The following is a 27,006-nucleotide window of genomic DNA, read 5'->3' as shown; positions in this document are numbered from 1 at the left end:
TCAGTGGTGGGGAAGACAAATTGGAAGGACAAAAAATTAACAAGTTTTAAGAATACCTGGAAATGTGGAGAACCTGAAAACAGGCCCTGAAGAATAAATAAAAAATCAATTTGATAGGTAAATAGGGGTGGAATCAATAGGAACTGATTAACTGGTTTGGATGATGATGAAGGCTCCCATGTTTCTAGCTTAAAAGTATGGTGAATAGTAATGACCCACACTGAGGTGGGGCAGGGACAGGTTTACAAGACAGACAGACAGACAGATTCATTGTGGACATGTAGAAGTTGGGATGCTTATAGAACAACTTTGTGGATACATTCACTAGGAAATGAGATTAGAGGTCTAAACTGATTACAGATTTGCTGGTCTTTGGCATATATGTGGGAGTTGATGTCTACATAGTCAAAAATAAGGTTAAAGATGAACCTCTGTGGAAGGGTGTCTTTAAGAAGAATCTGTTATGAATTAAATTGATGACCTAGTACACAGTGGGCAGTGGGGGAGGGAAGAAGGGAGGAAGGTGTGGAGGTCACAAGTGTGTGACACACCTCTTAGGGGCTGAACACAATTATAAGAGAGAATTTACCTAATAAATGTAATCAGTATAACCTGGTTATTTGTACCCTCAAAGAATCCCCAATAATAATAATAATAATAGAAGAATCTATAAAAAGGCTGAACAAAAGGGACCAAAGAGATAGAAGAGAAAGAGTCATATAAACAAAAGGAGGGAAAAAATCAAGAAGAATGATGTATTCAAAAGTTGTCACAGTGGATAGGTGAAGTGAAAGAAGAAATGAAAAGTGAATTTGGATACCTCAGAAATCAGTGGGGACCTTGGCTGAAGACTTTAATAGGTCAGTAACATACATTTTTCAAGAAGATTAACCACTTATATTTTCTTTAGACTAATAATTATATTTAGTTGTAGTTTCCTGAAGGAAAAACAGAATGAAGACACGTTCAGAGAATAAGAGTCAAGCATCTTGGCTTACCCTTCTAGTAAAGGAAAGAGGAAGGCACACCAGGGATAATGTGTGTTAATTCCCCTCCAACAGTGCTGTCCATTAGAACTTTCTCTGATGATGGAAATGTTTTATATTTGCCCTGTTCATAAGTGGCTTTGAACACTTTGTGGCCAGGATGACTGAGGACCTAAAATTTTAATTTAACTTAAATTAAATGTGATCACTGGCTACCATACTGGACAGCAGAGAATTCTAGATAAACAGTCTTTTTCTTTCTCTGGCTTAGAAAACAGAGAGGAATAAAAGCATACAATTCTACTGATTTCCTCATCTGTACCTTTCCAAAGGCAAGGAAATGTCAGCTTACTTGTGGTGCTCTTAATTATAAATTTGGTACTCAAATGACTACAAGGTTTAGATAGCACATGAAAAAGTACAGTCACATACCACATAACAATGTTTTGGTCAATGACAGAGCGCATATAAGATAGAGGTCTCATAAGAGACTGGAAAATTTCTATAGCCAAATAATGTCTTGATGATCATGACCCTGTGTAAGCCTTGGCTGTGTGTCTTAGTTTTTAATTAAAAAAAAAGTTCAGAAAGTTAAAAAAAAAAACCTTAAAAGTAGGAAAACTTTTGAAAATAAAATATTTTACACAGATGTACATGTGTTTGTGTTTTAAGCTAAGCGTTATTACAAAAGAGTAAAAACATTAAAAAATTAAAAAGCTTATGAAGTAAAAGTTATAGTAAGCTAAGATTAACTTATTATTAAAGAAAGAAAAACTGTTTTATAAATTTAGTATATATAGTCAGCTAGATGTGGTGGCTCATGTTTATAATCCCAGAACTTTTGGAGGCTGAGGTGGGAGGACTGTTTGAAGACAGGAGTTTAAGACTAGGTTGGGGAACACAGCAAGATCCCAAGTCTACAAAAAATAAAATTGTCCAGGTGTGGTAGAGTGTACCAATAATCCCAGTTACCTGGGAGGCTAAGGCAGGAGGATCACCTGAGCCCTGGAATTCAAGGCCACACTGAGCTATGATTATGCCACTATAGTCTAGCCTAGGCAACAGAGTGACACTCCATCTCTTAAAAACAACATTTAGTGTAGTCTAAGCGTTCACTGTTTCATAAAGTCTGTAACAGTGTCTGCCCTAGGCCTTCACATTCACTCACCCAGAGCAACTTCTAGTCCTGTAAGTTCCATTCATGGTAAATACCCTACATAGGTGGACCATTTTTAATTTTATATACAGTGTTTTACTATACCTTTTCTATGTTTAGATATACAAATACTTACCATTGTGTTACAGTTGCCTACAATATTCAGTATAGCAACATGTCATACAGGTTTGTACTCTAGAAGCACCAGGCTGTACCATATAGCCTAGGTGTATAGTAGGCTATACCATCCTGGTTTGGGTAAGTACACTCTATAATATTTGCACAAAAAATTGCCTAACGACACATTTCTCAGAACATATCCCTCTTATTAAGTGGCACATGACTGTATTCATTATGTACTTTCCGCTACTAAACATTACTCTTTTCAAATTGTCACTACCAGGACAAACAACTTCTAATTAATACTACAAAAGACATATAGTAGGTCTGTATTCTTATTCTTTCTACAGATAATAGATATATAGATAAATACATATATTGTGTTGATAATATATATTAATATAAAATACATACATATTTATATATAGTCATACATCACTGAGCAACAGGGATATGCTCTGAGAAATGCATCAGAAGACAATTTCGTCATATGAACATCAGGGAGTGCACTTACACAAACTTAGATGGTACAGCCTATGACACACCTAAGCAATATGGTATGGCTTATTGCTCCTAAGCAACAAACCTTTCCAACATGTTACTGTACTGAGTATTGTAGGCAACTCTAACACAATGGTAAGTATTGGTGAATCTAAACATAGAAAAGGTATGGAAAATGTTATTAGAATCTTATGAGATCATCATATGATCAATATGTGGTCCATTACTGACTGAAATGTCATTATGTAGTACATGACTACATATTAAAATCTTCATTTAGGTATACATTATATAAAATTAACTCATTTTATATTGTGTTTCTTGAGTTCTGAAAAACATATACATCCACTTAATTATCACCACAATCAGGATATAGACATTTCTAACGCGCCCCCAAAATTCCTTCATGTGAGGTGCATGATATATGTAAAAGTAAAATATACAATAGTACAAAGAATGAGAGAGAGGAACTGGAATATATTATTGGAAGTTATTATACTATATATGAAGTAGTATAATATTATTTGAAGATAGACTATAATAAAGATGTATACTTTTTAAATTTATAGAACCACTAAAATGTTTTTAAAACGAATAAGCCAGTAGTAAAGGTAAAATGGAATAAAACAACACTCAGAAAGCAGAGTAAGAAAAATTAAGAAAAAGAAAACAACAACAAACAAACAAGGAAGACAGAAAACAACCAGCAAAATGGTAATTTTAAAGGCAACCATACCAATAATTACATTAAATGTAAATAATTGAAATATCCCAATAAAATGATAGAGATTGACAGAATGAATACAAAAGCAAGATGTGGCTGTGTACTACCTATAGGAAATCCACTTTAAATTCAAATACATACATGGGTTAAAAGTTGACCAGCCTGAGCAAGAGTGGGACCCCCACCTCTACAAGAAACAGAACGTTAGCCAAGTGTGCTGATATATGCCTGTAATCTTAGTGAATCAGGACACTGAAGCAAGAGAATTGCTTGAGCCCAGGAATTTAAGGCTGAAGTGAGCTATGATGATGCCACTGCACTCTAGCCTGGATGACAGAGTAAGACCCTGCCTCAAAAATAAATAAATATGGTGGGATTACAAACTAATACAGCCTTTTTGGAAAGAAGTATGGAGAATCCTCAAATAGCTAGACCCTTCATTTGACCCTGTAATCCCATTACTAGGTATCTACCCAGAAGAACAAAAATCATTTTACCACAAAGATATTTGCACTAGAATGTTTACTGTTGCTCAATTTAGAATTGCGAAGTCATGGAAGCATCTAAGTACCCATCAAGCTCACAAATGGATCAACAAACTGTGGTATATGTATACCATGGAATATTATTCAGCTGTTAAAAAAATGGAGACTTTACATCTTTTACATTTACCTGGATGGAGCTGAAATACATTCTTCTTAGTAATTTATCTCAAGAATAGAAAAATAAATATCCAATGTACTCCAAACTAGTATGAAATCAATATATAAATATGTGTTCATAAGAACAATAAAACAATATTATAGTCCAGTTCAAGGTTAAAGAGAAGCAGGAGGGGGAGGTGGGAATGTATGGCAGAAGGAGGGAGGGCATAAGGGGGGATCTCACCTCATGTGCACATTGTGAGGGTGTGAGGGTATACAACATGCCCCTCTGAATGAGGGGCTCTTTTACAAACAGAACTTTACACTGGAAGGGAGAACAATGTAACCTAAAAATTGTACCCTCATATTAATTTGAATAAAAATAAATAAGATATAGGTTAAAAGTAAACAGATAGAAAAATATATGCTATGCAAATACCATGACAATATTAATATCAGAACATAGAATATACCAGGGAAAAAGAGGGACATTATCTAATTATTAAGGAGTTAATTCATTAGGAAAATATAACAATCCTAAGACTGCCTACACTAAACACAAGAGCTTCAAAGAATACAAATCTGGTAGCTGAAAGAATAAACTTATTATTATGACTAGACATGTCAACTGATAGCACCAGTAGGCAAAAAATTAGTAAAAATATACAGTGGCAAAACAAAACAACATTATCAACCAAACTGACCTAATTGATATGGACAGAATACTTCAACAAGAAAGAATATACACTCTTTTCAAGAATAGGTAAACATTCTGGGACTTAGAACAATATTCATCCAATTTAAAATAACTGACATCATACAAAGAGTATTCTGTGACCAAAACAAAATTAGATGAGGTCGGCTCACCGTCCATAGCTCAAGGTTAGGGTGCCAGCCACATACACCAGGGTTGGCAAATTCAAACCCAGCCCAGACCTGCTAAACAACAATGACAAGTACAACAACAAAAACAACAACAACAACAAAATAGCTGGGCGTTGTGGCGGGTGCAGCTACTTGGGAGGCTGCAGCAAGAGAATTGCTTAAGCCCAAGAGTTTGAGGTTGCTGTGAACTGTGACACCATGACACTCTACTGAGGGTGACATAGCAAGACTGTTTCAAATAATAATAGATTAGGCATCAGTAACAAAAATTTGTGTGGATGATCTCAATGTATTTGCAAGTTTAACAACATACTTCTAAAAACCCAAAAGTTAAAGAGGAAGGCTTCCCTGTCCCAAAATTAGAAAAAAAAATTTAAATAAAGACATAATATATTAAAATTTTCTGGATGCAGTTAAAGCATTATTTAGAGGAAAATTTATAGCATTGTAAGTTTATGCTAGAAAAGAAGATAACAAATCAATGATCTGACTGCTTATCTTCAGAAAAAAGAGAACAGATTAGATTAAAGGTAAGCAGGACAGAAATAAAAGTGAGAGCAGAAACCAATAATGAAATGATGAAATAAATCAATAATGAAATTTTAAAACAGTAGAGGAAAAAAATCATGAAATGATACTTTGTTCTTTTCTATTACTGAATATAGTATTCCACTGTATGGCTACTGAAGTTTTCTTTGAAAACTGATAATCATCCAGGGAAAGAAATAAAAAAGAGAGAAGGCACAAATTGCCATGAAAGGACTTAAAGAGAGCCAATCAGTACACATCCTGCAGGCCAGGTGCAGTGGCTCAAGCCTGTAATCTTAGCACTCTGGGAGGCTGAAGTAGGTGGATCACTGGAGTTCAGGAGTTTGAGACCAGCCTAAGCAAGAGTAAGACCCTGTCTACTAAAAACAGAAAAACTAGTTGGGCATAGTAGTACATGCCTGTAGTCCCAGCTACTTGGTAGGCTGAGGCAAAAGGACTGCTCAAGCCTAAGAGTTTGAGGTTGCTATAAGCCAGTGGTTCTCAACCTTCCTAATGCCACAACGTATTTTCATTGTTACAAAGGGGTCACAACCCACAGGTTGAGAACCGCTGCCATAAGCTATGACACCATGGCATCAGGGTGACAGAATGAAACTCTTGTCTAAAAAAAAGAAAAAGTACAGATCCTACAGACATTAAAAGAGGATATTATAAATAAATTATGCTAATTACTTTGAAAACTCAGATGAAGTGGATAAGTTCAATGAAAGACACAAATTTCAAGGCTCACCCAATAAGAAATAAAGAACCAAAATATCCCTATTTCTCTGGAGGAGAAATAGAATTTAGAGTTATAAACCTTCACACAAGGAAAGCTCAATGCCCACATGGCTTTACTGGAAAATTTTACCAAATATTTATGCAAGAATTAATATTAATATCACTCTTATACAAACTTTTCTAGAAAACAGAGAGAAGAGAACACTTCAGAACTCATTTTATGAGCCCCGCATTTTGCTGATACCAAAGCCAGGCAGAAACACAACAAGAAAAGTGCAGACCAATAACTCCTCACGAATATAAACACAAAAATTCCTAACAAAATATTAACAAATCAAATCCAACAATAAGTAACATCATGATCAGTTAAAGTATATTTCCAGAATGAAAGAATGGCTCAACACTCATAAGTTAATCAATGTGATGTACTATATCAACAAACTAAAGGATATCAAACCATATGATTCTATCCATAGGTAAAACAAAAACAGCTGACAAAATTCAAAATCCATGTATGATGAAAAACTCTCAGAAAATGAGAATAAAAGGGGACATCCTTAACCTGATAAAAGATCATCTGTCAACAGATGATCAGCTATCAACACAGGTAACAGTGCTTTCTCCCTAAGATAGGAACCAGGGAAGAATGTCCATGCTCACCACTTCTATTCATTATCATAATGGAGGTCCCAGCCAGTATGGCAAGGCTGATTTCAAGATTTACTATAAAACTGTATTAATAAAAATAATGTTACAAGGGTACATGTGAAATTTACTAGGTGTAGAATATAAATGTCTTAACACGATAACTAAGAAAATGCTGTGAAGGCTATGTTAACCAGTTTGATGAAAACATTTCAAATTGTATACAAAACTAGCACATCGTACCCCAGAATTGCATTAACGTACACAGCTATGATTTAATAAAAAAAAATAATGTGCTATTATTAAAAGGCCAACTCATATAGATCAATGGAACAAAATACATAATCCAGAAACAGACCACTACATAGAGGGTGGCTATGAAGTTCATGTGCAAGTTAAAATAGTGTGCAATTTAAAATTGTATACGAACTTTATGGCCACCCTGTACATGGTAAATTCATTTTCAACAAAGGTGCTAAGGAAATTTCAATGAAGGAACTTTAACAAATAGTGCTGGTACATGTGACCATATATACGTAAAAAATAAACTTGATACCATATACAAAAATTAACTCAAAATAGATTATTTAGGTCCTAAATGAAAAAGTGAATAAAAGTAAAGAAGTTAAATTAGAAGTAAAACTTCCATATGAGATGAGTAAATCTTTGTGAAAATGAGTTAGGGTCAGGCAAATACTTTTTTAAAGCCATAAAAGGAAAAATTGACAACTTGGATCTCATTAAAATTTACAATTTCTTCTCTTCCAAAGGCTGTTTTAAAAAATGAAAAAAACAAGGCATAGATTGTAAGAAAATATTTTCATAATACATCTGGTAAAGGGTTGGTAGACATTATACATAAATAATACTCAAACTCAATAATACGTAAACAAAGAGCTCAGCTAAAAACGTGCAAAAGATCTGAACACGTACTTCACTAAAGTAGATGGAGATGGCAAAAAACAAACCACACAAAAAGATGCTCACAGCATTAATGAAATGCAAATTAAATCCACAATGAAGTATCACTACATATTAAAATAGCTTAATTTTTAAAAAACTGACAATATGAAGTGCTGTTAAGAATGCAGAGCATCTGGAACTCTCAAACGTTTCTGGTGGGCATGCAAAACAGTATTTTGAAAAATAGTTTAGCAGTTTCTTATTCCTACATAATTGCCCAAGAGAAATAATGACATATGTCCACACAAAAACCTGTACATGAATGTATATAAAAGTTGTATTTATAATTGCCCCAAACTGGAAAAAATCCAAATGTCTATCAAAAGGTGAATGGATAAACAAATCTGGTATAGCCATACAGTGGAATACCATATACAGTAATAGAAAGGAACAAACTACTTATACATAAAAACATATAGATCACTTTCATATTATGTGAAGTGAAGAAAGCAGACATGAAAGGCCACATACTTACTATATGATTCTGTTTATGTGAGCGGTCTGGAAAAGATAAAACTATAGGTGGATAAATTAGATCAGTGGTTGATAAGAGCTGGGGGTATGGGGAAGGGATTGACTATATAAAGACTGAACAAAGCAACTTTTGGAGGTTAATGAAAATACTCTGTATCTATTACAGTAATATTTACACAACTATATAAGTTTGCCAAAATTCATAGAACTGTAAACCAAAAAAAAACAAAAAAGACTTTTACTACATATAAAGAATATCTCAAAAAACTTGAGAAAAAATTTCCTTCAAGCTGTGCACCTTTGTACTCAACCCTCCTTGGCTCATGCACACACTTCCCTGGCTCCTAGCAACTAACCACCCATCTACTTTCTGTCCCTATAGATTAATTTTGCCCAATGTTTTGAGTTTCATTTATATTACTGCATTTAACAGCAATTCATTCCCTTTTGATGATGAGTAGGATTCTACTGCATGGATATATTCTACAATTTATTCATTCAAATGTTGACAGACATCGAGTAGCTTCCAATTTATGGATATTATGAAGATGCCTTGAACACTGATGTACAAGTCTTTGGATAAACATATGTATTTATTTCTTGCATGTAAATTCTAAGAAGTGAATTTTCTAAAAATCCAATATCCATAATAATTCTGGGATAAAAGTATTATTCTCATTCTAAAGATGTGAAAACCAAGGTTCAGAGCGTTAAATATTAAGATATTACAGGATATAGGGAAGTCAAGATTTTAGTCCTCATCTGTTTGATGCCAAAGAGTGTATTATTTCCTTTATTCCATCCTGTCTAATACTGCTGTGGGAAAAAAACCCACCAAACCCTAAAGAACAGGAAATAAAACAGTAAAGAAATTTAGACAGTAAGCAGAATAAAGAGAAACAAACAACAGTGGGAAGTCCCCAGTAGATATGACCTAGTCCCAGGGATGGTGTGGGTTCCAAGACTATGGGAAGTGGGAGACAGGCACTCTAAAACTAACTAGAAATTCATGACAGAGACAAAGGACAGCTGTAGAGTGTGAGCATGTCCATTGCCCCTAATGTCCACACTCTTAAGTGAGCTTGCCAGGGTATAGGAAAGGGAAGACGGCTTTGGGACCATTCCTAGTTGCCAGGTATTAACCCTGAAGTATGAATTTTGGCACTTGACAAATAAACTCCTGATGACAAGGGAATACTTTGATTTATAATGGTCCTGGACTCCACGGTCAAAGATCATTGAATTTTTTACTACACAGTTATTTCCACATGTAGTGAAAACTACGGTGGAGGCTGGCCAAGTTTAATTTGCAAGAGGACAAACCAAAGATCACTTGCTTACTCCTCAAGACCATGCCTCCCTAACTTTCCATCTCTGACCTCCATCCACATTCCTCTCTTTTTCCCTTTAAAATCCAGTCCCTCCCATCAAGTCCATCTAGAACTCTTCTGAGTAAAACTGAGCTTTGTACCTTCGTATATCTAACTGGGCCTTGACTATTAATTATATACACATTAAATGTAGATATAAAGTCAGTGTAGACAGACACATTAAGTGTAGTTATAAAGTCCATGTAGCTATGAAGTCAGGTAGTCAGTTCATATGTAGGGAATATGTACATTTGGGTGTGAGCAGAGTAACTGCATCAAACTAGTCTGTTTAGTACACTGGACTCCTTCCCAGCTAGAGCATCTTATTTCCCTGCCACAGTTTTATTAAAAAGGCCTTACCCTTCATCTTGAGAATAGTTTCTATGGCTTCCTCCTCCCCTTCTTTTTGGAAAGAGCATCTGCTCCACTGTCACCTCCCCATTGAGGTCTACTTTTCCTCAGCTACATTTTGAGTAGCAACCATTAATTTATGGAGGGAAATCACTGATAAATGAATTTTACTGACTAATCCTATTACTAAAACAAAACAGAACTCCAGTATGCTGCTGGTTTGAAAGGACAGGTCTGGCCCCACATTAGAAGCTAACAAGAGGCTTTTTCTATAGGCTATGAAAGCCTTCTACTCCTTCCACCTTTAGGAGAACAATTTTAGATCACTGTCCCTGAAATTGCTGCCATCAGTGCCTCCCAAAGAGGGCACTTAATAATTTGAGGGGAGGGGTGACTGAGGAGGGCCATCACATCCCCCACACCCCACTTGCATACTACCTGTCAATGGCTAATGCTTGCTTTCTCTAATGCCATCCTCTTTGAATGTATCTTCTTTGAGGCTGTTGACTCTACCAAGGTACAGTAAATGCCTATGGTCCCTATTCTAATTGTTCTATCCTTTTGCCCCAAGACTCTCATATGTATTTCACATAGATACAAGCTGCATACTATTTACAGTGAGAGACTGATATGAAAATTAAGTAACATTGCTGTGTGGCACAGAAGTCTCATCATTATTTCCCATTTTTCTCACATTTACCTATCTTCATTTCTTGACATTGTTATACTATTTATTCTTTTTCAAAAATTCCAGAATATTATGGGTTTGCAAATGTTTTGGTTACATGAATTGCCTTTGAACAGAAGCAATGAGACCTCTGTTTGACTCTCAGAGCTATGAGAGTGTCCATCACACAGTGTGCACTCTACCCACTAGATATGAATTTACCCATTCCTTCCTCTCTCTTTCCACCTGTTGATTTCTGTTGAGTTTTACTGCCATATATGCATGAAATTGGACTAATCCATCTACACTGTTTTTTCTGAGTTAGACTTCCCAACTTGGCCTGAGAAAGGCTCATGTTACACATGTAACTCATATTCTCACCCTCTCTTTAATTCCCATATTTTCATTAAAAATTCATATTTTACTATTTCCTTCAATGGTAAAGTTGCTGACAGCTGGTAGTTGATACATTTTGATTTGATGTGGGGGAGAGACAGAGATTGCAGAAGCTCGTGCTTGTGCCTCTGCTTATGTTCCCCAAGTTCAATACACTTTGCATACTTACTTTCCTGAGACAAGCTCTCTTTCCTGGGCACCAGTCTCCTTACCTGTAAGGTGAAGTAAGTCAATCTCCCCTCCCCCAATGTGAGATATGAAAATGGACAGGCTGAGGTCCACAATTCCCTCACCCTTCACCACCTCCATGGCAATCATCCTAGTCAGTGCCAGCAACATTTCTTGCCTGGTTAAGGGAAACCAGGATCTTAGCTGGTCTCCCTTGCTTCCACATCACCTCCTAGAATCTACTCTCCACACAACAGAGTGATCCTCTCATATTATAAATCCTTTTATGTCACTCCTCTGCTCAAAACCCTGGCAGGCAGATGCTTCGTCAGATGCTTTTGTCTCACTTGGACAAAAAGCCTAAGTCTTTACAGCAAAAGGAGAAATACCCACTCCCATTTCTATGACCTCCATTCTCTTGTTTTTCCTTTCACTCACTCTGCTCCCCCTACCCCTTGCCCCCACACTCCTCTCCTTACTTTTCCTGGAAGCCCTCACAAGGGGGTCTTTGTACTTGCCATTCCCTCTGCCTGGGAAGTCCTTGTTCTAGGGGCCACAAGGCTCACAGCCACACCACCTTCTGCTACACTGTTTGCTTCATTGTCACCTTCCCAGTAAGGGCTTCCCTGACCACCCTATTCAAAATCATAACTACTACACCAGTGGCCTGGCCTATACCACTTCCCTGCCTTATTTTTCTCCATAGTACATAACACTATCCAATATTGCTCTTTATTTCTTTTTTTTGTCTGTCTCCTTGACTTGAATATAAGCTCCACAGAAGCAGGGATTTATGTCTGTTTTATCTACTGCTGAGTTCCTAGTGCCTGGCCCATAAGAGCTCAAGAATATATGTTGAGCAAGTGATAAAATCACCCAAAATAGCTGGAATTACCAGCAAATTGTGTAGTGGTGAGCCTATGGTTTTCCAAAGATATCTAATATATATATTATATATATATATATGTTGAATGAGAAATTCTCCAACTACCAGCACCATTCCTTTTCTCCCCTACTCATTAAAATATAGCATAATGTATATGAACTATTATAGGAATAGCCTTGAATCCAATTTAAGTTGTTAAAAAATTATTTGCAAATCTTAATAATTGTTATAAACTGAATGAAATGGCCAATCATGTCACCAAACTGTGACAGTAAAATTTGAGAACCACCAGGTAGATTCTTTTCAAGCCTTTCCATTCCTCTAAACCAGTGTTCTCAAAAACTAGGCCCTGATCAGAACCATAGCATTGATACAAGGAGTCACACACCCTGACGGCAGTAAGCATTTGAATACTGGTCAAGGTCTCACATGTTCATATCTTCCTGTTTTCCACTGTGCAGATAAAACACATAGTATTTATGAACACAAATTGATATTAAATTCATAACAGCTCTTGGTAGTTACATACTTAATCAACCAATAAACACTTAGAGTACAACCAGCAGTGTATAAGGTTTCATAAAGTTTTGTTTACAAAGCTACAAAAAGGATCTCACACTTGAAAAGACTGGGAAGCAACGCCTGACCACAAGGCTGCAATCTGTAAATTATGTAAGTCCTTCCCTGTTTTCTAAAAAGTATGATACCTTTCATGAAATACTGTATTTGTAAACAACTTTCTAGACAGAAGGACAGTCCTTTGAACTGTAAGACTGAGAATCTCAAAGCAGGTGAGAAGCAGTAACATGCAGCAAAACCTGGGAAGGTAAATATGACTGTACTCAGATGCTCGTCTGGTCCTCATGCTTGTCAGTCTCTTCCAGTCTGGACTGTAATTCCCACATTATCAACATCACGTTAGGCATTGAACAAAAAGAAAATTAAAGCTTAAAAAGTCATTATTTTCCAATCTATATAGCTCTAAAATGCTCTGAGTTTATTAAATCCTTTGTCTTTATAGAGTTTTTTGAGATTTTCTGAAGATGGCCATCATACTCTCAAAGTATGTAAGAATGCTTTCCCCTCGGTATAAAAATCAGGTTTAATATCTTGAACATCACCCATAAGGAACACAAAAAGAAACTTATTGTGGGAATTTCAACTATTAGCAACACAAAGGCAAACTCTGGGCATCCTCTGCAAAAAATTAAGTACGAAATTTCTCTATAGTGGCTCTCCAAATTTTTAGTTGCCATTTGATCTTTCCACTTCGTCTCCCTCATTTTTACTCTCTAAGAGTGTTGTGATAACATAATTTTTAGTTTCACAGAATTCAAATTATTTTTATTCTGTGTATTTGAAAATGTACTGCAAACTTTGGTGACCACAAATTAAGGTAGGTTGGGAGAACTGAAGTTGGACATCTCTGTTTTAGACTGCTGATCCTCGGGTTAAAATTCCTAAGGGCTTCTGTAGTCAATATGGGGGCTGCTTGAGCTGAGTAACAATCCTAGGCAGCAGAGTTAATGGAAGTGGGGGGTGGGGAATTACAAAATCATAGCACTTTTTTCAAAAACTGACCAGGTCAGCTGGCAAATACCTCAGTCAAGGAGAAGGAAACTGGCCATGACAGACTGCACTTAAACTTTTTACTTCCTTTCTCTCAGTCTTTTTCCTCTTCTTTGCCTAGTCTCTCTTTCTGAATAAAAATGTGAAAAGTAGAGTTATAGGTGCTTAGCATAGTACTCATCGTTCAGCCGTTATAAAAATGATTTGTCAATGCAGTCAATGGCTAAGAGTACAGTAACATAGGGAATAATGGAAAATTTTAGTACCTTAAATTTGAAGTATCAGAATTTTATCAGATTTCTTTTATTTATTTATGTATTTAATTTTTTGAGACAGAGTCTCAAGTTGTCATCCTGGGTAGAGTACCATGGCATCACAGCTCACAGCAACCTCAAACTCTTGGGCTCAAGTGATTCTCTTGCCTCAGCCTCCCAATTAGCTGGGACTCCCAGCACTTACCACAATGCTCGGCTATTTTTTGTTGCAGTTGTTGTTGCCTAACTGGCCTGGGCTGTGTTCAAACCCGCCACCCTTGGTGTATGGGGCTGGCAAGCATTTTCTTACTTGCCTCTCACTACCACACTCATGAACTGGCAATGAATTTCCTCTTCCAAGATTGCTTACCTAAATGGTAAGCAGAAAATCTCATATTGCTTTGGGACTTGAGGCAAAGATTCCCTACTAAACCACAATCCCCCAATGTCCCTGGATCCTGTCTGGTTAGGAAAGTGGCACAGGACCTTGGGCCCAATCTCTGGATGGAGAGCAGGGAGAAGCATGGAAGCTTAGTGGGTAACCTAACACCATCTCCTCCAAACTCTTCAGCCTACAATGAGGGTACTGAGGTCTATGGAAATTATGCTAGCACTCACATATTTATATGGCCAGAACTAGAAGAACCCTAGTCTCCAGGCTTCCAAACTAGGATTTCCTTTCAGACAGCTGCTCCTAAAATTTGAAAGTAAATTTTGACTCAGGGAACACTGACAGCAACTTTGGGGCATGTTTAGGGACCAGTTCTTAAAGTGGCCTGCAACCGGAAATCTGCCCTATTCTGATTTAAGGGTATGTCACTGAAATCCAAAAATTGCAAAAATTCAATGATGGCAATTGCCATCTTCTTTTATGATTTCATTCTTTCTCTTTTCTGTTTATATCCAGTTCATCATGAACACCCAAGATGCTGCTAACATACAAAAAGTAGGGTGGGGAGTAGGGGAAACTAATGTCAACCTTTAGGGAAGTAGATGTAAATAATTTAAATGGCCTAAAATAATTCTCATTACATTTCAAAGCTTATTTTGTAAATTTACAACTTTTGTCTTTAATACACCTAAAAATGGCCCAAGAAAGTCTTATTCTGAAGAGCCTGGTTTTGCTGTATCCTAGATAAATGCATTGTACCACTGATTAATCCTCCCTGCCTCAGTCTTTTGCCTGTTACTGCAGCTGGTGCCCTAAGGCTTTTAAGCTGAGTTAGTCTCTTCACCTACACTTAACTCTCTCTAGGTTTATCTTTTTTCAGATATTTCCAACTGTACTAAGTGGTTCAGCTTCCTGAGACATTTTTTGTGTCATAAATTTTAACTGTAGAGTGACACTAAATCCCAAAAGAAATCATAAGAATTATTAGCATAAACTGAAAACACCAAGTAATCTCTCTTACCTTCTTTAGTCAGATGCTCAATTTTCAAATACAGATATTTGGATAGCTCCTTAGGGCATATACTTCTGGTAACTGCCTGCCCTTCTCCTTGAAGACAGTATTTTAGCTATAAGCCAGGACCTTAAAGTTCCAGAATATCTATGCTGAAATGCTTTAGACATCAGCACGGCTAACCCAAATTCCTCATCATACAAATCAATAAACTGAGACTCAGAGAGGGAAGTTTTTTGTCTAAGATCTTCACCCAGTTAAACATTTCTCATCTTGCAACAGTAACATGCTATGTTCTCTTTCCATTTATAGTCTACTTGTTACCACCTGGATTACTCTTTCACCAACCGGTATAATTGCTTATGGTTTTGGGGGGCAGTAGTTTTCTTTTTTATTTTTGTGACTTCCAGTTCCAAATTATTCATGCACTTTTAAATGCATACCATGAACATATATGACTAAGGGATTTCTATAAATTGACATACTATAGCAAGACCTCTGAGATGATAAAGTAGCTTAAATAGGAGCTTGGATCTTAATCCTAGTTCTGCTAAGCATTACCTGTAACCTCTTGAGGAAGTCTCTTCAGGTCTCTTTTTAAATATGAAAGGAGGGTGTGCAAGAGCCAGGATTCTCAACTATCCTTGGAGTCCTTCAAAGCTGAAATGGGGTCCAACAATCTAATGAAAATCATAGGTTTGCTTACTCGTAACAAAGCTAGAATATCAAGCTAAAATATCAAGTTTACTTTGAAGTCCACTAGGTATCCGGTGCTGATCAGAAGTTCTCATTGGCATATATACATATCTTCAAGTAAAAATCTCAGAATTAATTACTTCTAGTTTGTTTGAAAGTCAACATTTTAGAAAAATGTGGCCTATGGGGAAACAATAAAAAGAAGTGAGAGTGGAGGGAGGGAGAAAAATGTAGGTTTGGCACAAAAAAAGAAAAACCAAATTCGCATAAATATAAAATTCCTAGCACCAAGAAACTTCTGTCCTGTGAAAGTGTCCAAATGCAAAGTGCCGTGTATCAAATCTTAGTTTTTGAAAATAGCACTTGACAAACACAAAGTAGGCCCTTAGACTTAAATTATAAAGTATTTTTCTTTACATCTGTATTGCATATACAGCTAGATTATATTGCACAGATAACTTTATAAAAGAGGCCTTCAAGGAGTTTAAATCTCTTAATGCAAAATACAACAGTTCATTCAGCCATGTTCTACACCTACACTTAAAAGGGCATTAGCATGGATTACATTTCATTTCCAATCTATAGGGCCTGAAATCTACAGGTGTTGCCAACTCTGGCTTACAATCTTTCTGTGTTAACCCGGCAAAGTGGGAGGTTGTGTCTCACAAATGAGCCCTGGACTGGGGCATGGGAGATGTGAGTTCTATTCCAGGTGGCCCCCTGTTTAATTCTCTACATCCAGCACAATACTTTGCATATAACTGATGCTCAGTGAATGGAACTGCAAAAATATTCATCATGTGCCAATTCACATTACCAATATATTGAAAACTTAAAAGAACATTGTGTCCTCACCTTCAAAAAACTGAAACCCAGTAACATAAAATATGGGTAGTCTGGTGGAAGCAATAACATTATTTATTACCAGCCAAAGGATTAATGGCAGTTACATAGAAAAAGCCTTTCAGAGTAAGTTAAATATTTCTGTTTGCTACATACAAAACTAGGCTGAGAGAAAGCACGTAATTTGTTCAAGATCACACGATTAGTAAACTGAGGCCCAGATTTTAATCCAGGTCTATAAAGCCCATACTGTTTGAAGTATACAACACACACAAACATATTGAGGCAGACCAGGAGATAAGAAAATGAGTCTAAATTTCACTTCTACCACTCGGTTGTTGCATACCTCTAGGCAGAACACTTTCTAGCAGTTTTTCCACCCTCACGATTGGGGGTTGAAGGGAGGAGAATTAATGAACCAGATCAGCTCTTTTTGATTTAGTTTTGTTAGGCGGTTATTAGACTCCTTCGGTACCAGGACTTGTTCTATTGTAGTTATTCCCTTTCTCTGCTCTTTGAAATTACAGTATTTGGGAATAACTGGCGTTTAATGGAAATATATCCTTCAAGTGGACGGGTGAAGAAAAGATGAGCGGGCTCCAAGCTCCCTCGCAGTAAGTTGAGGCTGAGAGCCTGACCCTGTTGGGGGAAGGCTGAGAGACAACTTATTCAAGGATCCACGTTTGCCTCCCAGCTTGATGCTTCGTACCCAGCAGGTGTTTGTTTCGAAAGGAACGGGTGTGTGTGTCGTGCATTACTCGGGCGGCCTGCATGGGTTCGTCTCCAGAGTACAGAGACCTAACAGAAGTCCGCCCCTTTAAGGAACTTGAAGTGCGTGGCGTAAAATTACAAAGGTTCAAGCTGCCAGAGATTAGACCTCTCTTGCTAGGGGGCGGCGGCTGCGGCTGTGGCCCGTAGCTCCAAAACCGGGAACCACTTCCTGATCCTCATCTCCCGCCCTAGTTCACACCCCCCACTGCTGCATTTCCCCCTCGGCAATGAGCTTCTGAGGTGGCAGGAGGGTCTATCCGACGCCCGGGTGAACGCCCAGCCCTGCCCCGAGCGGCCGGGGGAGGGGTCCCATCAAAGATTTAAAACACAACGCTCTGGAACTCCAACTCCCCCGGCGCCGAGCCGGGTTTCCAGAAGTCGGACCCGGGCATTCCCTGCGGCTGCAGAGAAGAGGCCCGGCGCCTGTGGGAGCCGCGCCCTGGCCGCTGTCCCGCGGGTGAACAAGGTGCGCCTCGCCCGCCCGAAACCTCGTCCGACGTCGCCCGGCACCTGTCGCGCCTGGAGCCGGCAGGACCTGAGCTCACCTCGTTCCGGGGGCCCACGGCCAGTCCCCGCGGCTCTGGGCCCAGCTGCCGCCGCTGTCTCCGCCAGGGCTCCGGCCGCGGCCGCCGCCCACTTTCGGTTTCCCCGCACCGCCAGAGCCGCCCCCGCGGCTCGGGAATCACCTCAAGCCCCCGCCCCGCCCTGCTCTGTCCCGCCCCGTTTCGTCCCGCCCCGCCCCGAGGGCAGCCCGGCCTTGGCCTTGCGCGTGCGCGGGCGCTCCGGCCGCGTCGGCCCACGCCGGCGTCCGCGCGTGGGAAAGGAAACCGACGCTGCCTAACTTCCTAGCGGTTTCTGCGCGTGCCCACGCACGGGCGGGAGGCGGAAGATGACTGCGGGGCGGGTGCAGGAGCGCCTCCTGGTGGGCAATGCAGGTACTCGCGGGCCGGCAGGGGGCGTGGGCGGCTCCGCCCCAGTCTTTCGCTCTCCTTGGTATCCCGGTCGCGACTGTTCCTTCAACTCTTGCACATTGTTTTCTTTAACATTGGGAGCGTTATTTTGTATTCTCCTAGATATCCGCCTTGTCCGTTCATGTGTTTCAGGACTTTTCTTTAGCATCACGCTTTCAAGGAGGGTGGCTACACCCTCTAAAACGTCAACCTCTTTTCCTGACATTCCTTGTCACCCTTCTGAGCCTTGTTTCTTTCTCCTTAGCAGCTGTCTAGCACACTAGATGTGTTTACTTGTGTTTTCATTGTCTGCACACTAGAACAAAGGGATTTTTGTTTGATTCCCTAATCTAGTCCCAGAGCCTAGGTGACACATTCGTTAAATATTTGTCAACTTTATTTATTCATCCTAAAATTGTGGAACACCTAATCTTTATTCACCTTTTTCATCTGTATCTTAATTTCACCAATATCTATTGAACACCTGCCTTGCATTCCTTGAACACTTTTCTACTTTATTATATATGTGTTTACTCAGAACCTGCTCTTTGTATTCCTATTTACAGCTTTTTTGAAGTATAATTCACATACAGTAACTGCACTTGATTAAAATGTACAACTTGATAAATTCTGATATATTTGTAGCTGTGAAACCATCACTGCAATAAAATAATGAGCATACCCATCATCCCCCAAATTTTTCTTGTGACACTTTGTAATTCTTACCTCATGTCCCTTGCCCCCTGGACCACTTTCTGTTTTATGTTACTACAGATTCGTTTGATCTGGAGTCTTACATAACATTTTAATGTATGGTCTCACACAGTATGTACGGTCTTTGGGGGGAGTCTGGCTTCCTTCACTCAGCAAAATTATGTTCATCCATGCTGTTACATGTATTAATAGTTCATGTCTTTTTATGACTGAACAGAATTTTATGGATGTACCCACCTACCACATAACCCAGCAATTTTCTACTCCCAGGTATTTGCCCAAGAGAAATGAAAGCATGTGTAGACACAAAGACCTGCATAGGAATGTTCATAGCAGCTTTGTTTGCAATAGCTCCAAATGGAAAGAATACAAGTATCTATCAGTAGGTAAATGGACAGTCAACCAAAATACATTGAATACCTGGTGTTAAATAACAAACTTTTGTGGAATACGGATAAGCCTGTGCTTAGAGAGCTTTTGATTCTGCAAAAAGATGCAGTAGGCAATGAAAAGATAGATTGGAGTAGACCTTGAAAATTTGATATCTCAAGCTCAGGAGTTGGGGCTCTTCCCCAAAGGAAATGGGGAATTGTTCAAGGTTTTTCAGTAAGGGCGTTCTATGAACGCTGTTCTCTTTCATGTCTTACATCTGGTCCCTGACTGTCCCTGAGTATGTCTCACTGTGGAATTTCTTTGCATCCCCTCTACTCTATTTCACTTCTCTTTCTCTCTTTTCTCTCCTCCAGTCTACTCCAAACTTTGTAGTGGATTTAGCAGACCTTTGAACATTTGTGTCCTTCCAAAATTCTTGTTGAAATATAATCCCTATTGTGGTGGTATTGAGAGTTGGGGGCTTTGGGAGGTGATTAGAGTGAATGGCTCCACTCTCATGAATGGTATTAGTACCCTTAGAGTAGTGACTTTTAATCAGTGTGCTGAGAAAAATTTTAAAGATCATTAATTGAATTATTCTCAAAACAAGCTCAAAGCACAGTAAGTATATTCTCTTTCTTTTTTTTTAACTCTTTTTCTTTTTTGATCAACATAATTTAAGTGTGCCACCGAAGTTTAACTATAGGGTCAAGTGTGCTGTGAGATTAAAAAAAAAGGTTAAAAAATACTGCCTTAGTGGTTTCCGGGAGCCTTCTATCTCTTCTGTCATGTGAGGATTTGACAAGAAGGTGCCATCTTTGAAGCAGAGAGCAAGCCCTCACCGGAGACAGAACATGCTAGAGTCTTGATCTTGGACTTGTAACACTCAAGTCACATTTGACTTCTGCAATTACAAAAGATATGAGATACACTATTCAAGATAACATTATTGGCATATGTTGGGCATTATAATTTTAGTACATTTTTTTCCTTTCTTAAAATGTGTATATAGTTTGTTTGTTTGGGTTTTTTTGCACCCTTTGTATTTCTATCATAATTCACTCAGTCTAAGATGTTTTGTTATAGCAGCTAGAATGGACTAAGACAAACTTAAAAGACAGCCAGCCCAATTTGGACTCTGCAGTGCTCATAACATCCTGTGGCTCTGCATTAAAGATGGGAAAGATGTAAAAAGCATCTATCAATTGAAAGGGTGCCAGTGAGAGTCGGGAATTGGGAGGAGGAGGAACCCTCCAGAGTCTAATATGTAGAATAAATCATAAAATGATACAATTTGACCCCAAATCTGAGAGCCTTTATCCTTGCAAAGGTGTTCTGTGTTTGAGCTATTCATATATATAGACAACTATTTTAAATTGCACATGAGCTTTATGGACACTTTGTGTTTAATACACACACACACACACATATATATATATATATGGAAAAATGCTCTGCAGCTAGTTTTCTTTAAAAGCCAGCTTTACTGATGAATAGTTTACATATAATAAATGTTTTAATTGTACAATTTGATAAGTTTTTTTTGAGGGGGGTTTAAAAAACAAACTTTATTCCAAACTATTACCGAAAAAAGTAGTTAACGCTGAAACATTTAACAGATTTAATTCATACAGACACAAAACTCAAAATATCAAACAAAAATAGCTTTTGTGTGCTAACCACTTTTAAAAATGAAACTTTTAAGAGGAAACATGTACAGACTCCCACATAATCTGGAAGCCATTAGGCAACAAATATTTAATATTAAGCAAAAAGCACTAAAAATACTCAAATTTAGAGAGAATGCCTGTTCAAGTCTTTGATATGCATTTATTTACTCATGAGAAAGCAAATGTTTTTGTAATCTGAAAACAGAAATGTTTTAATTTTAAAAGGAACCCTGTCCGAATGCTCTTTCTTCACACTAATCTCTCTACCCTTCATTTAATGCCTCTCTCTCTATCATACATTTTAGTTCAACACGATTGGGTTCACTCAGGGAAGCCCTCTAGATCCCACTTCATGGATCCCATCTACTAACATCATTCCCTACATGTTTGCATAGCCTTATACCAACTATTACCATGGGAAGTGAGCTTGGGAATTTCAGGTATTCATAGGTAACTATATATACACAATTCTGTTTCACTGCACAGTTCACGATATATAGCAGGTGATTATAGCGCCAACCATAAGATGAGTATCAATTATTTAGACAAAACATCGACTTCATCACCAACCACAAATGAAATAAGACAAGTTTTCCTCCATGTAAGGTTGTGTTTATTCTGGTGCAGTCCTGAGGGCTCACACCACTCCCAGTGTGTTAAGCAGTGTCTATATAACATTTCTGTTGGCATCAGACAAAATGACACAAGACAGGAAGTGTCTTGCACTCAGGAGCTGTTTGTGCCACATATGTAACAGAAAGGCCACTTCTAAGCTTTTCAGATATTCAATCATGTTTGTCTTTTCCAAATTACCACAGTAATTCACGTCAAAAGTAAAAACAATAGTTAGAATTTCTTAACACATTTTCACTTGAAGTTCAATGTTGTGGGTTACAAGTTCTGTTCAATTTTTTGTCCAATTTGAGAAGTCTATAGGACAACACAAAACCATCCCTGGTAATGTATTTGCAGTTTGGTCTTCAAAAGCAAATTGTCTTTCTTCTGTTCTGTCCCTGTGTCACATGCTTGAATTTGATGAAGACTATCCTTTCTACATGTCGAGAGCAGAGCAAAAAATGGGAGTAATAAAATGAGCCCGAGAAGTCTCACAGCCTTAAGGCCTTTTTTCTTGCTGGTCCAGGACACTTACATTTCAGAAGGTTAAAGACTGTTTTGGCTATTAGGGTCCCTGTCAAGGCCATCAGATGGACAGCTATTTAGCAGGCAATCAACCTACTGTTCTTAGACAATGATTTAAAAACAAACAAAAACAAAAAACCCCTAAACTTCCCTATTGAAACCCTTCATTCTGTTTTTGTTGATGCTTAAGGAAAACAACTTTGCCCATAACTCACTGTGGCCTGGACTTAAGACGCCAACTTATAGTTGGCCGATTAAGAACGAGGCCAAACTGCATTCTTCTTAGGTATTCAGTTGATAAATGGCACTTAATTGACATTTTCATATAACCTTTAACAAGAACTCGTAAGTTGCATTGATTATGCCCCACGAGATGAGGGATCGGTGGTAATTCAGATGGGCACCTCTGAAAAGATTTGTCAGTTTCCTGTCCCGCTCTAGCCAGATCTTTTTGAAAACCTTGGGGAAAGACTGAAATTCCCCACCAATCTGAGATTGCATGCGCGTTTTTACAACATTAATTGGAAAAAACAAAAATCCCAACATGGCACCCAGAAGACCTCCACAGATAAAATCGTTGACCAAATGAGCACTGTGAGTTGTTGCAGTAGGCAGATGCTCCTTAATGGGACCCCGAAGGCCAAAAAAGAAGACATTGCTGAGTCCATTGCGGAAAAGAATGGGCACCAAGCCTCGATAATACTCTCCAATTCCATGGCATTTCAGTGCCTTGAAAGCCTGGTAAGTGTTTGTAAATTTGTCATGATGCTTGTGGTCTTGAAGCAATGTCTGAACTCTTTCCAGTGGAGTGAATATTGCCTCTGTAGTTCCTGCCAGTACTGCTGCCACACTGCGGGTTGCAAACTCTGGAGCACTGGCATGCTTGAGGAGAAGGCAGGATAAGTCTTCATAGAGACCAAACATAAGTGCCAGAGTAGTTGTTTTCTGCATTAACGGGGGAAGGATTCCTCGATACAAATTTCGAAATCCATCCCTCCTCAACTGAAGTATTGCATCCCGGGTTTTGATGCCATATAACTGTTGCCTAAAAAGAACCTTCTGAATAGGAAATGTTGAAAGCTGCACAGGAGCCACACGAGTAATGCTTCATTTCACTAACATTTGTAAGGTGAGGTGATACATCTCCTTTTGAAGATGTTAGGATTGGTGGCCTCTTTTCATGAGCTTCAGAATCCATCATGTTGCTTAAGATCTTTCTTCTTCATGAAGAATTTTTTTTTAAGTGTAACACCACCTGGACTTGGTCTTTTGCAGGACAGCTTTTTGATAACTTTCCCAATTTCTTCCACTATTATTCGTCTGTTAGATTCTCTCTCCTGGAGTCAATTTTGATAGCTGAATTTGCCATCACCAGTGAGTGCAGTCCCACAGGACCGGGAGCGAGTGAGTAAGCCTGTAAGCCGGCGGCCGCACAGGCCCAATTTGATAAGTTTTAGCAAATGTCTTTAATCATGTATCCACCACCACAAGCAAGATATAGACCTAGTTCCTCATTCCAAAAAATTCCTCTGTGCCCCTTTACAGTTGTTTCTCTCTCAACCTCCAGCGTCTGACATCTACTGATCTGATTTCTATCACTATAGCTTTACCTTTTCTAGAATGTCACATATATATAATCCTACAGTATATAGCCTTTTAATTTTATTTTATTATTATTTATTTTATCATTATTTATTTTATTTTATTTTATTATTATTTAAGACAGAATCTCACTTTGGAGTGCTGTAGTGTCATAGCTCACAGCAACCTCAAACTCATGCTAAAGCAATCCTCTTGCCTCAGCCTCCTAAGTAACCAGGACTACAGGCGCCTGTAGAGACAGGGTCTCACTCTTGCTCAATCTGGTCTCAAACTCCTGAACTCAGGCAATCCACCTGTGTCAACCTCCCAGAGTGCTAGGATTATTGGCGTGTGCCACAGTGACCAGCCCAATGTAGCCTTTTTAAAATTTCAAAATATCAAGGGGGTATAAATTTTTTTGTTACATGGATATCTTTTATGATGCTTAAGTTGGGGCTTTTAGTGTGCCTAAAACCTGAGTTAGTGTTCATTGTACCCAATAGGTAAGTTGTTACCCCTCCCTTCATCCCTCCTCCCCCTTTACATCTCTTTGTGCTCATTTCTGCTCATGAATTAGCTCCCAATTATTAGAGAGTACATGTAGTATTTGTTTCTCCATTCCTGAGATACTTCACTTAGGGAAAATGGTCTGCAGCTCCATCCAAGTTGCCGCAAAAGGCATTATTTCATTCCTTTTAATGGCTACATAGTAATGCATGGGATACATATGCTACATTGTCCTAATCCATTTATGAATTGATGGACACTTAGGTAGATTCCACATCTTTGCAATTGTGAATTATGCTGCAATAAACATTCAAGTATAGGTGTCATTTTGATAAAAATGACTTCTTTTGGGAAGATAGCCAGTAGTGGGATTGCTGGGTCAAATGGTAAGTCTACATTTATTTCTTTGAGGAATCTCCATAGTATTCTCCAAAGAGGTTGTACTAATTTGCAGTCCTACTAACAGTGTATAAATAAGTATTCCTTTCTCTCTGCATCCACACCAGAATCAATTGTTTTTTGACTTCTTAATAATGGCCGTTCTGCCATTCTGACAGAGGTAAGGTAGTATCTTATTGTAGGTTTGGTTTTTATTTTTGAGACAGAGTCCATAGAATGCCATCGAGTCATAGCTCACAGCAACCTCCAACTGTTGGGTTTAAGTGATTCTCTTGCCTCAGCCCCCCAAGTAGCTGGGACTACAGGCGCCTGCCACAATGCCTGGCTATTTGCAGTTGTCATTGTTGTATAGCTGGCCCAGGCCTGGTTTGAACCCACCAACTTTGGTGTATATGGCTGGCACCGTAACCACTGTGCTTATGGGCACTGAGCCCTTATTGTGGCTTTAAATTGCATTTCCCTGATGATTAGTAATTTTGAACAGTTCTTCATATGTTTATTGGCCATTTGTTTATCTTCTTTTGCAAAACTTCTGTTTATGTATTTTACCCACTTTTTAATGGGGCTGTTTGTTTGCTGTTTGCTGATTTGTTTAAGTTTGTAGATTCTGGATATTGGCCCTTTATTGGACATATAGTTTACAAATATTTTCTCCCATTTTGTAAGTTGCTTATTTACTCTGTTGAATATTTTCTTCACTTTGCAGAAGCTTTTTGATTTAATCAAGTCCCATTTATTTATTTTTATTGCTACTGCATTTCCCTTTAGGATTTTAGTCACAGATTCTTTGGGTAGGCCAATGTCTAGAAGAGTTTTTCCTACATTTTCTTCTAGAATGTATGGTTTACATTTACATTGTTATGCCTTACACTTAAGTCTATTATCCATATTGAATTAATTTTTGTATATGGTGAGAGTTAGGGGTCCTGTTTTATTCATCTGCCTGTGGGTATCCAGTTTTCCCAGCACCATTTATGGAGGAGGGCTTCCTTTCCCCAGTGTATATTCTTGTTTGCTTTGTTGAAGATCAGTTGGTTGTTCATACATGGTTTTGTGTCTGGGTTCTCTATTCCATTTCATTAGTCTGTGTCTCTCCTCTTTTGTACAGTACCAAGCCGTCGTGGCTGCTATAGCCTTGCAGTATATAGCCTTTTGTGTCTAGCTTCTTTCACTTAGCTTAATCCATTTGAGAATCCTCTGTCTGATTGCACGCATTCATAGTTGGTTCCTTTATGTTGATGAGTAGAATGATGGCTATATCACAATTTGTCCATTCACATTTGATGCACATTTGTGTTGTTTCCATTTGGGGGCTATTATGAATAAAGGTATTGTAAACAACCACATGCAGGTCTATCTGAGGTCGTATATGTTTTTCCTGCATAAAGACTTAGGAGTTGATTGGAGAAAAAGTGTATGCTTAAGTTTATAAGAAGCTGTCAAACCGTTTTCTAAACTGGCTGTGCCATTTTGGACTCCCATTTCTACTCCCTCTTCTCCAGCAATGTATAAGAGTTCTAGTTCCTCTAAATCCTCTCCAATATTTGGTATTATCTGTCTTTTTAATTGTAGTCATTCTGGTAGATGCACAGGGATATCACATTGCGGTTTTAATTTGCATTTTCCCATGACTAATGATATTGAGCATAGTTTTATATGTTTATCAACACTTCATATATTGGATGAAGTATCCATTCTTCAGGTATATTTTTGGCCAAGACACATCCGGAGGTTCTCAAAAGTCCCTGGAGAACTGATACTACATATAGCAAGGACAGATTAGGAAGTTCGGGTTTCTCTTTGCAAAGTGGTCCAAGGCTCAGGGAACTTAAGAATTCACTCACATGCCCTGGATATAATTGGATTTCAATGTATATATATGTAATTTTATATATGTATATTTTATATAAGGTAAGGTAGTATCTTATAATA

The 27,006-nt window shown here is 38.3% G+C and overlaps 2 protein-coding genes and 1 non-coding gene across 4 annotated transcripts in view; 1 reads left to right on the top strand and 2 right to left on the bottom strand.

Annotated features, from left to right (window-relative positions):
* The window catches only part of TDRD7 (tudor domain containing 7), a 90,206-nt gene extending 71,709 nt beyond the window's left edge, over positions 1 to 18,497 (bottom strand). The window contains exon 1 of one of the 2 annotated variants that reach the window (XM_003785152.2): positions 18,287 to 18,497. The gene's annotated coding sequence lies outside the window, so the exon portion shown is untranslated. Of the gene's footprint in view, positions 1 to 820; positions 875 to 18,286 lie in introns of those variants that run through there. The other variant, XM_023510501.1, reaches the window with a different exon arrangement.
* LOC111723722 lies at positions 12,181 to 12,253 on the top strand. The gene has a single exon (XR_002772209.1). It is a non-coding gene; the product is annotated as a small nucleolar RNA SNORD65 (small nucleolar RNA).
* Positions 18,498 to 22,731: 4,234 nt separating the features above from the next.
* Positions 22,732 to 23,821, bottom strand: LOC100965058 (solute carrier family 25 member 51-like). Its single transcript, XM_012802378.2, is given in 2 exon segments — positions 22,732 to 23,659; positions 23,661 to 23,821. Coding segments are annotated over 2 exon segments (879 nt in total). The 5' UTR covers positions 23,789 to 23,821; the 3' UTR covers positions 22,732 to 22,908.
* Positions 23,822 to 27,006: the final 3,185 nt, after the last annotated feature.

This window comes from Otolemur garnettii, unplaced genomic scaffold (genome assembly GCF_000181295.1).
Source record: "Otolemur garnettii isolate 467f Iridium unplaced genomic scaffold, OtoGar3 scaffold00014, whole genome shotgun sequence".
NCBI classification, from domain to species: Eukaryota; Metazoa; Chordata; class Mammalia; order Primates; family Galagidae; genus Otolemur; species Otolemur garnettii.
This window is presented reverse-complemented; position numbering and strand designations above follow the sequence as displayed.